The sequence below is a fragment of the Erinaceus europaeus genome, chromosome 20 (genome assembly GCF_950295315.1).
Source record: "Erinaceus europaeus chromosome 20, mEriEur2.1, whole genome shotgun sequence".
Taxonomy (NCBI): domain Eukaryota; kingdom Metazoa; phylum Chordata; class Mammalia; order Eulipotyphla; family Erinaceidae; genus Erinaceus; species Erinaceus europaeus.
In genome coordinates this window covers 10,561,765-10,575,315 of record NC_080181.1, presented here as the reverse complement: position 1 = coordinate 10,575,315, position 13,551 = coordinate 10,561,765, and the positions used below count along the sequence as shown (strand labels likewise).

The 13,551-nt window shown below is 54.5% G+C and overlaps 1 protein-coding gene across 10 annotated transcripts in view; it reads left to right on the top strand.

The window, feature by feature from the left end:
- Positions 1-13,551, top strand: part of GRAMD1B (GRAM domain containing 1B) — a 205,319-nt gene that overhangs the window by 164,926 nt on the left and 26,842 nt on the right. For 9 of the 10 annotated variants that reach the window (XM_060179857.1, XM_060179855.1, XM_060179856.1 and 6 more), the window contains 4 exons: positions 4,466-4,486; positions 11,223-11,307; positions 12,044-12,147; positions 12,807-12,902. In XM_060179857.1, coding sequence (XP_060035840.1) covers positions 4,466-4,486; positions 11,223-11,307; positions 12,044-12,147; positions 12,807-12,902 — 306 coding nt within the window. Of the gene's footprint in view, positions 1-4,465; positions 4,487-8,887; positions 9,289-11,222; positions 11,308-12,043; positions 12,148-12,806; positions 12,903-13,551 lie in introns of those variants that run through there. The other variant, XM_060179865.1, reaches the window with a different exon arrangement.

The window sequence follows — 13,551 nt, the reverse complement described above, 5'->3', positions numbered from 1 at the left end:
GCCTGCACCCCACATGCTGCCTTGGCTGGAAGGTCCCTCCTTACATGGAACCCATGGAACCTTATAGAAGCAGAATCCTGCCAGCAGTTCCTTGCCTTGCACCGAGGAAGGAAGCCCCATCTTATCAGGCTGCATGACCTGAGACCCCCTCCCCCTGACACACACACCTTATTTCTGCTTTAGCAGGTGATTCCCTGTGAGTTGACTGAGGGTTTCAAGTTCCCATAGGTGAGTTGAGTCCCCAAGTGTGTAGAGCTCAGGGCCCCCCACTCCTCCCTTCACTCACAGAACCTCTGCTGAGCCTCCTCACTGCCTCACCACCCAACCTGAGGAAGGGCTGCATATGGCCTCAGGGCCCCAGGTGCTGGTCAGAGAACAGTGAGTGGGGTGTCTGGTGCTTACACCTGGGGGAAGGGGGACTCTGACAATGACCCCTGCCTATCCCTGCAGAGATGTGCCTACCAGACCAAGGGACTGTCCCAGGGTACCAGCCCAGACCCCAGGGCTTTGGGACTCTTGAGAAGCTGGTGGGTGCAGAGGGTGAGCTGTAGGTATTTCAGAAGTCAGGGTTCAGGAAATAGTGCCTACAGGGAAGGGAGTGGATGGAGCCAGAGGGAATGAGAGCTGAGGGATGGCTTAATAACAGTCCTGGGCTCTGTGTTTTGGGGAGGAGGGGCAGCAGCTGTTCTCCTTCCTGACAGAAGAACAAGAGGCAGTGGGCTAATCCCACAGTCTGTGACCTTCAGGCTGAAAGCATATCTTGGCTCAGAGGATTTGAAGGGACTTCCTGGCTGTGAGGAGAGGAGAGGGAGCCTCTAGCGGGTCTCTGTGGAGGCAGGCAGGCCTGGGGCCAGAGTCTGGAGGTGACCACTACCCAGCCTCCTGAGCACCCTCCGGGTCTGCTAAGGGACAACACAGTGGCCAGCCCTGCTGACTTCTGCTTTTCCAGCTTTAGGGGAAGCTGCCCCCTGCTGGCCCTAGGCGTAGTGAGGCTCTTCCACAATGACAGGACAAGGTGAGCACCCACAATGAGGACTTTCAAGAATTCTCATGGAGAGTTTTCTCTGGGGCGTGGGTATGAAGAACAGGTCTCCCACCGCTAGCAGATGAGAGTCGAGAAAGGGAAATGAAAAGGAGTACAGCTCATCTGCAAGCCAGGCCTGACCCTTGGCCCACAGGAGCAATGGGGGTGCCCCAGGGATGGAGATGTGCCTGGCCAGGGGGACTTTGAGTCATCCTGGGTTTTTTTTTTATTATGTTATTTATTTATTAATGAGAAACATAGGAGGAGAGAGAAAGAGCCAGACACCTCTCTGGTACATATGCTGCCCGGGATTGAACTCATGACCTCATGCTTGAGAGTCCGATACTTTATCCACTGCACCACCTCCCGGACCACATCCTGGGTGGTTTTCAGTTGGATCCGAGGAGGGAGGTGGCTGGTGGGCCTGGGATTTTGGGGACTCCAAGCTTAGGGGACACTTCTCTGATCCCAGGCCCCGGCCAGCCACCTGTACACCCCATACTCTCAATCACTGCAGCAACCCCAACACGCCGTCCTCGAGGGCACTTAAAATAGTATGATTGTGGTGGGCAGCAGTGGAGGTAGCTGTGTCTGTGATGGGCCTGGGAAGCAGCAGGATGCACAGACACAGAGGATACATGGTAGGTCCAGGTGGCAACTGAAGGCCAAACTGGGCAGAGGGCAAGTGGAGAGAAGGGGAGCTCCTTGGTGGTAACAGCACCTCAGATTGAGCCAACATGCCCACGGTGAAGGGACTGCTGGCCAAAGCTGTCCCTGCAGTTCTGTTCCTGTCCCCCCAGGAGCAGCAGGAACATCAGATGCTTCTCTTGGGAGCTGAAGATGCAGAGCCAGCCCCCCCCCACCCTCCCCCCCCCCCCCCCCCCCCCGTGGCAGTTGCCCTTTCCTGGTTCTTCTCCTGTGTTGATTTGTAGGTTGAGAAGGTGCCTCCTGAGAATCTGGTCTGCACCACCCAAGAGCAACCAGACTCACTTCCTCTTCCCAGCTCTGCAGTGATGCCCTGTGGCCACTAGAGGGGGGCAGAGGTCTTTCCCTGCTCCCAGCAGCTTCTGGGCAGCAGGGGTGGGCTGGTACCCTGAGCCCCTCTTCACCCCACTAGCTCTGTGCTGGGTGTACTCTGTCACCCTAGCTCAGTGACTTTTCCCATTTTTTCAGTTCTAATTTGTGTGGTTTTTCTTTCCAGTATGACAGACTTAAGCTGATCAAAGTAAGAAGCTGCATTTTGCCCCTACTTCCCAGTACACGTTAGAGCTCCTTGCCTCCTTGATCCCCTGTGCCCCCTCCAGCCTCCCTGAGCCTTTGAAATGTTTTAGGCAACTTGCACCTATTTCTAGGGGCTGTGTGTTCCTTTAGGTGCTTTCTCTTCTCTGAAGCAGTAGAAACCCACCCTACACCTCTGTGTTCAGAGTGCTTTTCCTAACACCCTCCCTACTTTTAGCCAGATTCATTGATAGCCTGTCTGCAGACCCCTTGCCCCCACTCCCTGGTTCCCATCTTTCTGTCCTTTCAGTGTGGTAAGGGCATTTCAGCGTGTCTGCAAAGGCAGGTGGCCCCATGGCCCAGAACCTGGGAGCATGGGCTCTGGCCATCAGCCTCTGAGGGGCCGCCCTGAGCCTAGGGATACAGCAGGGCAGGTGTCCTCAGGCTACTATGGATGGGTGGAGGGTGGAGGGATGGCTCTGGGTAGAGTCTGGGACTGAGGGGCAGGGGACAAGATTTTGCTCTTAATGGTGGTTTTCATACCTCTCCTCAGTACTGGAGAGCACACTTCACTTACAGAGAGCAGACCTCACACAAAGCAGTCACTTGCTGGCTAGCTACAGCCTGGGGTCCTGCAGGGAGGCAGCTCTTTGTCATGCAGATGCTCTGGTCTCCAAGCAGATTGGAAAGAGACAGCAGGTGTGTGACTGTCCTGAAAAGAGAACAACCATTTTCGCTGGCGCTAAGCCAGAGGGGCTGTGTCAGAGCCTTCACCAAAGGCCATGGCGCCCTGCTGAGCCCGTTTCCTGTGGCTTCTCTCGTCATCATCTTCCTTGGGTGCAGAGAGTTTTCTCATCCAGCTGCTGGTGCTGCCCCCATTCCCGGGCCCCTGTGTGGGAGCCACACCATTCCTGTCCTGGCTGCAGGCCCCATGCAGAGGCTGCTTCATCTGCAGTGGAGCCCAGAGTTCTCAATGCCTGGGCCCTTTCCTTTGAAGAGAAGAAAGAGAAGAGTCTGTCGTGGGATGTTGGACTTTCTGTTGGGAACATGGTGATAGTTTTTGGGAAGTGACCATGAAAGGTGTCATGCAGTGGGAGTTTGGGAAGCTGCCTTCCCTTTGCCCCCACCCAACTGTGTTCTGGTGGGGGTTGGAGGACACAGAATTCTCCCTATTCCCCTCTGCTCACACTCAGCCCCCCCCCCCAGGAGACCCCTGATACAGGCAGAGCTGCTCCGTCTTCCTTTGAGAGCTGGGCCCCCAGAGAGCAGGTGCAGAGGGTGGTGGGGCTGCTCGTGCCCCAGAGGGTAAGATGTTGGCCTGCAGGCGAGCTCTCTCTGGTGCTTCCCCACCTGGATTACACCCTTGGAAAGCGGTTTCAGACTAAAAGTACTTCACCCTGATATAAGCCTGTAGACCCAGCACCTCCATGGACGAGGCCAGGCTTTGTGTGTGTGTGCACGTGCACCCCTGTCTCTGGCTGCCTGCCTTCCAGACAGGGATGGGATGGTGAGAAGGGCTCCCAGTCATAGAGCTCAGGCTAGACCAGGTACTAGCCTGGCCGCTTCCTCTTTTCCTCCGAGTTTCAGTTTCTTGTCCTCAGAGCTGGGCAGCAGAGCCCCTGCCCTGTGTGGCTAGGGAAGGACCATGAAGTGGGCAGGGCTTAGCACATGTACTCTTCCTTGAAAGTAGAGCCCCCACACACCCCAGCCCTGTGGCTTAGGTAAGGAGCCTGATGTTGGCAGGAGAAGGATGTCACCCATTTGTTCAGGGAGAACCCATTGGGGCTAGGGAGGGGGGTTCCTAGCAATCCTTTGCTCCCTGGCACCTGCCACCTTGTCTGGCAGTGCAGTGCGGGAGGCTGAGCTTCTCTGTCCTTGCTTCTGGTCTGGTGCCACCTGGGTACCAGGTCTGGATGCCCACCTGCATCCGCACCCCATCAGAAATGCCTTTGATGGGGCCCTAGCCCTCCCAGCTGAGCTCTAGCTAGCCTGCTGCCTGCCACCCTCCATGGGGGCTTCCAGCATGGGCTGCCAGACCTCCTTTCTGGGGCTGACTTGAGAAAGGAGGCCCCCCAGAGTGGTCCCATGGGAAGCATCGGCTGTCCAGACCCTTCCTGCCTGCCCTCTGCTGTGTGTGTGTGACCTGCTATGGGTCCAGGGCTGCCCTGGCCCTGCCTGTCCGTACCCTACTAACTCTCCCTTCTCTTTCCTTTTGTCTTCCAGAAAAGCCAGAGTTGGTACAATGTAAGTATCTCCCCTTTCATTTCTTATTGGGAGGGCAGGGTTTGGAGAGGGTGGGGAGTAGGGAGTGGGGAGTGGAGAGGTATGAGGCAGAACCTGGCTCCCCTACCCCACCCTCCAGTCATGGAGGACTTTCCCTGGCTGTACCCTTCCTCAGGACCCAGGTTCACAGTGATCATCCTTTGCAGCAGGGCTGGACAGGCCAGCCCCAGCGAGAGGGGATGTGATGTTGGCGACCAAGCAGGGGTCCAGCACCCCCCCCCCCACCTTGACTCTGGAGGAGCTGCCCCATAGCCAGACTAAGTTCTAGGACTGTGATGCGGGAACCTAAACTGTTTCCCTTAACCAGGAACTTGCGGAGAGGCTCTTAGGAAAGTGGCCGCCATTAATAGAAAGGCCTCTGCCCCAAGCTGTGCCTCAGAGCCTGTGTCCCTGCATTTGAGCCTGATGCATCAAGGGTTGTCACCTCCACCCCTCAATTCCAGGCTGGAGCTCAGGGGGGATACAGGAGCAGATGATGAGAGGACAGTTTGAAGGGAGGCTGGTTGCATGTGGTCATGTAGTCAAGTCAGAATTTCTTCTGTATTGGGGGGGTTGCTTTTTAGGGAGCACTGCAACTCCCCACACCCAGCACAGCTCAAGTAGCCCAGGTGTACCTCCTGCCCAGGTCTGCCTGTCTTCATGGGCACTGCAGAGTGAGATCTCTTCTGAGATTGGAGCTATGTTGGTGGGAGCAGAGCTGCGATGGGGGAGCCAGATTCTCCCCTCGGGCCTTTGGGTCCATCTGAGTCTCTGCCTGGATGGAGGCCCTGCCTGCTGAGAGCTCACCTCCCGTCCCAGAGCCTGAGGAGCACCTTCTTCATGGCGGGTGGCTGCTTTCTTAGGAGCTGCTCCCTGGCCATGTTGGGACCCACTGTCCATTGCTAGGGGAGCCCGTTTCAGAGCCTCATGGCAAAACCAGTCCCCAGGGAGAGCAAGAAGCACAGGGAGGGCTATAGCTGGCCAGAGAGCCTGTCAGCATGAGGCCCAGTTCTTCTGCCAATCCCCTTTTCCTCCATCTTTTCCTTCTTTGAATTCCATTTACACACACACACACACACACACACACACACACACTCTTATGAGAGAGACAGACACCAGAGCACTGCTCAACTGCTCCAGCATGTGCAGTGCAGGGGCCTGAAGCCAGAGCCTCATGCATTGCAGGTCCCATGTGCTCCCTGCTGAGCCACCTCCCTGGCCCCCTCTTGTCTCTCTTCCCTTTGCTCTTGCCAAAGTCAGAGCTTTCTGTTCCATCTCCCTTCCCCTTTCCTTTCTGACTCCCTTGATTCCTGCCCCTCCTTTCACTCTTCTTTCTCACTTCCTTTCTCTCCCTGCAGACTTTGCTTTCTCTCTCCAGGCCTTTCTCTTATGCTCTCTCCCTCCCTCAGTCCCACACAGGGCTCTCTCTCTTCAGGGAACAGGCTAGAAACAGAACTACCTCTGTTCTGGGGGCAGCTGCCAGGTGGGGGCCCAGAATTCAGGTTTTTCCAGAGTCACATGAGTGAGAGACAGCAGAGGGCCCTTTGCAGACATGCTACCTGCTTGAGCCCCTGCAGCTGCACTGTGGGAGCAGACCTCTTATTTTAAATAGCCTCCTCCTCTTCCACCTCTTGAACGTGCTTGTCCTCTGGCCCTCCTGCCTCACAGCCTCTCCTTATCCCAGGTCTTTCTCCTCTCACCCTCACTCCAGGACATCACAGCACAGCTAGGGATCAGGTGCAGGGGACTCTACTGAGCCCCCCACCCCACCCCTCTTTCCCTGCTGCTCTGGCTGTTGCTCCAGAATTTTAAGGACCCCTCCCCAGTGTCTTCCTCTGTTCCTATGCCCAGATTGGGGTCCCCAGGCTGTGGCTCATTATCTTCCCTCACCCAGGTGCTGCACTTCTGGTCCTGCTGCTCTTCTCCTGTGGCTGTCCTAGCCTGAGCAAGATGGGGACAAAGGGAGATGCCACCCCCACACACACACACACTCCAGGGTCACTGGCTTCTTAATGGGGAGGAGGGAAGGGACAGAGGATCCCACCTGGCTGGAGGAATACTAAGAGCAAAAGAATTTAGCTTTGTGGAAAAGAAATTACGAGTGTTAAGGAGACAGGGAGAAATAGGGGTGCCAGCCACTTTGGCAGCCTGGTGCATTTTCCCAGGACTGTCCTTGCCTCTCTGCCTCACTTGTCTCCTACTGCTTTTTGTCCTCTGTCTCCAGCAATCTTCCCTGCCCACACACCTCCTGTACTTTCTCCAGAGTGGTCCCCTCTCCCCAGATGTAGCCCCAAACCCTTCAAATCCCCTTCTTCCTCACCTGTATTTCTGTCTGACCACACCCAGCCCCAGTCTTTCTGTCTCCACGGGCCCCTAGTCCCATGTTTGGCTCCTCCCAGCTGGATTTGGCTGGGGTTTCCTTAGAGGGTCTGACCTGGTTCCTTTGGAAGTGAAGCCAGTACCCAGCCAGAATTCACTAGCTTCTCTCCTGGGCTCCTCCCCAACCTGCTGGTTCAGGGAGGAGGTACCACCCAGTCCCAGCTCCCAGTGTTTGCATAGAGTTAATAGTTATCCCAGGGCCAATTTCCTCTCCCATCCCCAGCCCTGCCCTCTGAGGAAGTGGGAGACAGAGACTCATCTCCCAGGTTATTTCTGTAGTGCATTTTGTCCTGTCCACACCCCACCCAGGCAGAGAGCCCCTGCCTGGGGTGGCAGAGAGCCCTTGTGCTGAGGTGTCTCCAGCCTTCCTGAGTCTGTATGTGGCCCAGGAGAAAGGCACAATGACCCTTTTGAGATGGGGTTTCTGAGTTCTACTGCTGCCACAGGGCCAGAGCAAGGCCCTCGCAGTGTAGTGGGACGTGTCCGCAGGCCCAACCCCAGGAAAGACAGAACACACAGCACTGGAGGGTGGGGGCTGTGCACTGTGCTCCTCAGTGCCTGTGGAGTGGAGCCTGTGAGAAGAGTGTGAGGATTGTTCATTGGGAACTGTCTTGGGAGCAGCTGCCATCAGCAGTACTACAGGGTGTTGTCTTCGCTGGGGGGATGGAGTCTGACACAGTGCCCTGTCAGGAGCCAGGGGGAGGCAGTGGCTGCACCCAGGGCCTGGGGCAGAGAGAGGGCCTCTGAGCCTGGCAGTGTGTGGGAGTTTGGAGAAAGCTTTTCCTCCAGTTTCCCCATTGCCATTCAACCCAGTTCAACCCAAAGATGTTTCCTCTCAGTGGAATCTCAGGACTGTGGAGTCAGGACTACATTTTTCATGCATTCACTTAGTCTTCCTGTTTATATGTTCTTAATTCTGGGTTATCACCAGAGCTCCCCTATTCCAGGGCCACTTTTTCAGATCAAGACCAAGATACAGAGAGAGAGAGAGAGACCATAGCACAGAAGCTTCCTCCAGTGCCCAGGGTGCAAGGCTCCAACCTGGGTCACTCACATGGCAAAGCAGCGCACTCTCCAGATGAGCTATTTTCCCAGCCCTATTTAGTCTTTCTAAAGTGGAGTTGGAGTGCTGTTGCCTTAGCCCTCTGAGGCGTGCCCTACCAAGGTGCCCTTTGTCATGGGCAAGCCTGAGGTCCTCCTGCAGGCAGGCTTTGATGGGAGAGGTGAGGAAGGCACTCCATTTATTTTGATGGTCTGGCTCTTCCTGGGACTCCAGTGCTCCCTGGTACCTGGTGAGCTTTGCTCTCTAGGATTCTCCTTGCCCCATTGCTCTTCTCTGAGCTTCCTGCCTGGGAATCCTTGGCCTTGACTCCGTCCAACTGATGTTTGAAGTCAGGCAGCAACCCTGGAAAGGAAGGCAATGCCTCTGACACCCCCAGAGCTGGTGACCTTTGTGTGTGTCTCTGGGGCCATGGCCCCAACCTTCAGGGACAGCTTTGCTGAAGGGGGTGAGTCACCTCTGGGGCTCTGGCTGGGAAGGGAGAGTGCACCTCCAAGAAATCCCAGGCTGTTGGGACTCAAGTTTCCAGTTTCATCTTCACCCTATAACCCTGGCACGTCTTCCTTCCCTCCCCCATGAGGAGTTCCTTTCCCTGGGAGGAAGTGTCTGCTGGGGAAGCCAGGCAGGGGTTACTGGAGGTCATTGACCTGGGCCATCAGACCTCACTGTCACTTGCAGCATGTATGGGGCTCAGCCCTTCCTCCCCACACCCCCCACCCCCATGGGTGATTCTAACAAAGAAGTCATTTGCTGGTTGGTCAGCTGGGGGGGGGGGGACAAGCACTGCCTAGGGGTGGGAGAGGTCTGTTCCCTAAGCCTGATGGCTGTTGGGCACTGGGCGCTGGGTACTGGGCGGGGAGTGAGTCATCGCACCGCCCAGAGCAGATTGCACATTGAACTGGCCAGCAGAGCTGGGGAGCTGAGCACCCCTCCTCTGCCTGCAGTCTTGGACCCAAAGAGAGCCTCTGTGCTAGCTTGCAACCCCAGGGACCTCAGGCCACCTGTGCCTGTGACATCTGCCCCCACCTAAGGGGCCATCCTCAGGAACCAGGAGGAGGAGCCTCACCAGGTCCCCTCTGGGACACCCTCAACCAGGAGGCTAGCCACTCTTGTCCCAGCCAAGTGGGACAAAGCAGGACCTAGCCATGGGAGGCACAGCCTGACCCGAGAGCCACGCTGAGCACACCCTCCTGGGCTGAGGCTTGGTGCTGGGAGCAGAATTGCCAGGAGAGCACAGACCAAGCATGCCAGAGAGCCCTGCTGCCCAGAAGCCAGCAGCCACACTCTGTGTTTGACCCAGTCAGCTGCTGTGGTCTTGAGGGAGACTCAGACTCCAGGACCGGTGTCCTCTGGGGGTGGAATTGTGGGCACCATGGACTCACTATGGGAATCTGGTGTCCTCTGGAGCCTCCTCCTGAAGCAGGACAGCCAGCCTCTGCAGTGGCACCTGAGGCTGCTCATGGATGTTCCAGCCGGCGCAGAATTCTGCTGGCAGGACTCAGAGAACATCCCAGCCGTGAGTGTGCCACCCAGTCCTCTGTGCCTGATGGTCAGCTCTGTTTACCCTGTCATGTCCCACAGAGACCCGCCACCAGGGCCCCAGGCTTGGAGGTTGGTGGGAGAGTGAGGGTGGGAGGAGAGGGCACAAGTCTCTGGCAGGTGTCTGTGACAGGCATCTGGTGGAACCTGTGCTTTAGACATGAGCTGGAGGTGAAGTTAGCAGGTAGGCAGGTGGTCAGGACACTTACTACAGGCCTGGCTAGGAGATCCCTACCAGCTGGCCACACCTTGTCCTGCTGGTAAGCCTGACCTCCACCCCCACCTACAGCTTTGTTTTCAGGGCTTCCTTCCCGCTAGTGTGAAGACAGGCCACCTATGAATGCCTAGACCCGCAGAGAGCAGCCATTCACAAGTTAAGCTAGAAATAGGAGCACTTCCAGGCTCCACGCAACTGGGGGCCTAATGGGGATTGCCCCCCCCCCCCAGGCTGATCTCAGAGCTTTGTAAATATAAAGGCACCCAGGGAAGGCTGTGAGGTGAACGCATCATCCCTAAGAGGGTTGCTTGCCTGGGTGTCAGGGCACACCTGTCCTGCTCCACCCCTCCCCCCTGTGTCAGATGGGATAATAGAGACGGCCCACTAGTAGCCACATAGAATGATATGACAGGCTGATAAATCATTCTGAGAGCCTGACCACAACTCTAGGAAGTAACTTAGCTATAATGGGGTCTGGTGGTCCAGCGGGGCACTCAGCTCAACGACTGTATTCTGAGAGCTCAAGGACCCCTAGGGCTGGAGATCTCAGTGTCACCTACAGTGATGGGCCCACGGATGTCCTAGCTGAGGTCTTTCCTTGCTACAGATTATATTTTTCCCTTTTGTTGCTTTATCGTTGTAGTTATTACTGTTGTTGTTATTGATGTCATTGTTGTTGGATAGGAAAGAGAGAAATTGAGAGAGGAGGGGAAGACAGAGATGGGGAGAGAAAGAAAGACAACTGCAGATCTGCTTCACCACTTGTGAAGCGACACCCCTGCTGGTGGGGAGCCAGGGGCTCGAACTGGGATCCTTACGCCAGTCTTTGAGCTTCACACCTTGTGCGTTTAACCTGCTACGCTACCGCCCAAGCCCCAACTTGACGATTCCTCCCCCCCCATCAGGTTATCATAGGGCCTCAAGTGCCTGCACCACAATGACTCTATACTACTGGTGGCATTTTTTTTCCTTATAGAGACAGAGAGAAATCATGGGAGACAGACAGACAGACAGCCACTGAAGCTCTACCGACTGTTAATGAAGCTTTCTCCCTGCAGGTTGGGAGTGGGGCCTTAAACCTAGATCCTTGCACATAGTAATGTGTGTACTCTTCCTGGTCTCTTGTGATTTTTTTTTTTATCATAAAATCCATATATAGCCAAAGCTCATTCTGATGGGTACTTTGGACAGCATCCTATCCTGAATTCAGCTGGGGTACTGGGGAACCCCTTTGGGTTGCCACTTCATGGTTAAGGTGGCACTGACATGGGGTTCAATCCAACAAGGGGCCCTGCTCAGGGTGTGGTGCTTCTCCTCACTGATGATGGGAGCTGGACAGTCTTTGGGTGCCAGGTTATCTCCAGTGCGTCATTGCATTCTCTGCCCCCTTTACCCACCCAGCCTGTGCTCCTAAGGTCTGTGGCATTCTCAGAGCTTCCCCCTACCTTTTGCATGTGCAAACAGGTGCTCCTCAAGTCTACAGAACCGGGGAGCCTCCCACTGATCTGGCATCTTATCTGCAGGTGCTAAGTCCCACTTACAAGCAGAGAAATGAAGACTTCAGAAAGCTCTTTAAGCAACTTCCAGATACGGAGCGCCTCATTGTTGGTAAGCTGGGAGGACACTGGGAGGGCACAGGAAGGACTGGGAGCCCCCCACTGCCATAATAGCCTCGCGGGCGGGAGAGAGACGGCCGGGGACTCATGGCTGAGCTGGGAAGCAGTATCTCTTTATTGACGAGTGGGGATGCGGTTCAACAATCTAATGTCTTCTAATCACAACACAATTCTCTCCTGCATCTCTCCTGAGGCGGAATAGTCAGGAACAAGGAAGTACTTAGGATAGGGGGCGGGGAGAAGGGAAGAGCGCAAACCAGTGAGGATTAAACCAATGTCCCGGAGGCAGGGGAGTGCTTAGTTAACAGTGGTTATGTAAATAGAATACATCGTAAGTAATACAAGTGAACCTAATGTGATGATCAAAACAGAAGGTTTTAGAAGCATACCAACACCCCACCCTAAGGACTCAATGCTATTCCTATCTGCAGGTGGCCCCTCTGTACAGGGTTGCAGGGGGACTAGGGAGGGGCCTTCATTTTTCTGCTTCCTTACTCCCTCTGCTGTCTCCTCCATACTCCATACAGGCAGTGGCCTATTTCACTTCCTTCTCCCTCCTGGTCTGGAGATACAGACTTAGCCCCTAGTTAAGTGTCCCAACACAGTAGCAGTCAGTGGCAGGTGCCCTGCTTCCCTTGGGGCCCATGCTTCTGAGCAAGCACCTGCCTGTGTGGTAGCATTTGTGAAAATACTTCCTGTCCCTGAATGCCTCTTCCATCCTCCCACAGATTACTCATGTGCACTCCAAAGAGACATTCTCCTTCAGGGCCGCCTCTACCTCTCTGAGAACTGGATTTGCTTCTACAGCAACATCTTCCGCTGGGAGACGCTGGTAAAGACCCCGGCTGCCCCTGGCTGTGAGCGTTTCCCCTTTTCTACCTTTGACTGATGCCGTGCTCTCCTGGAGCCTTTGCATCATTAAGATGGCATCTCCTACCACATCTTGTCTCCGTCTGGGCATGAATGAGTGAGAATATGTAGGTAGGAGTCAGTGCAGAAGGCAGCAGAGTAAAGAGGTCTTGGCCTTGGGCTTTCACACTTTTTCTGAGTTCTGTAAACCAGTTAGCTGTTCAGCCTTAGGCTAGTCTGTTTTTTGTGGTTTTTTTTTTTTTCTTTTTGGCCTCCTTCCTCATCTTCTAAGACACTGTGGGAAAGACTATGACTAGATGACTTATATGGTCCTGTCCAGTGCCATCACTGTCCTGAGTTTCTGCAGCTGGCCAGCAGTGATGGGGTCTCTGCATTTGTCTGACTGCGGAATTGAGGATGATGGTTCTCTGTACAGAGACACAAGTTTCCCTAGAAGAGACTTCCTGAGTGACCTCTGGAATACAGGGTAAACAGGATCTCTGAGGAGGCTCTTCAGAGTTGGAAATGCATAGACTATGCTCTATGTCCCTCTGCCTAGATTGGTGCCCTGTGAACACTGTCCTGGCACTAGTAATGTCTTCTCTTGCTTGTTGCCCCTTCTCTACTTCCTGGGGACACCAGCTGACCGTCCGCTTGAAAGACATCTGCTCCATGACAAAAGAGAAGACAGCTCGCCTCATCCCCAATGCCATTCAAGTTTGCACTGACTCAGAAAAGGTGAGTGACCTGTCCTTGAACTTCCCAAGTAGGGTTGCATGTGTGTTTGCAGTCTTGAAAGGACTGCATTGACAAATACTGCATTTACAAATACGAAATTACAAAGCCCTATATAAATACAGGTTATTATTACTCATGGAAACAGCTCTATGTCAGGGTGAGTGGTCTGATAGGAAATGCATTGTCAGTGGAGGATTTCACAGGTAAAACTGAAGGCAGAGTATATGTACTATGATTTTTTTTTTTTTTTTTTTTGCTTCAGGGTTATTGCTGGGGCTTGGTGCCTGCACCATGAATCCACTGCTCCTGGAGGCCATTTTTTTCCCATTTTGTTGCTCTTATTATTACTCTAGTTGTTGTCATTAGTATTATTTTTGTCATTGCTATTGTTTTGTTGGATAGGACAGAGGAAATTCCAGAGAGGAGGGGAAGGCAGAGGGGGAGAGAGAAAGACAGACACCTGCAGACCTGCTTCACCACCAGTGAAGCGACCCCTCTGCAGGTAGGGAGCCAGAGGCTCGAACCAGGATCCTTAGACTGATGCTTGTGCTTTGCATCATGTGTGCTTAACCCGCTGCACTACCACTCGATCCCCCCATGATTTTTTTTAACCATTGATTTAATAATGATTGACAAGACTGTGGAGTAG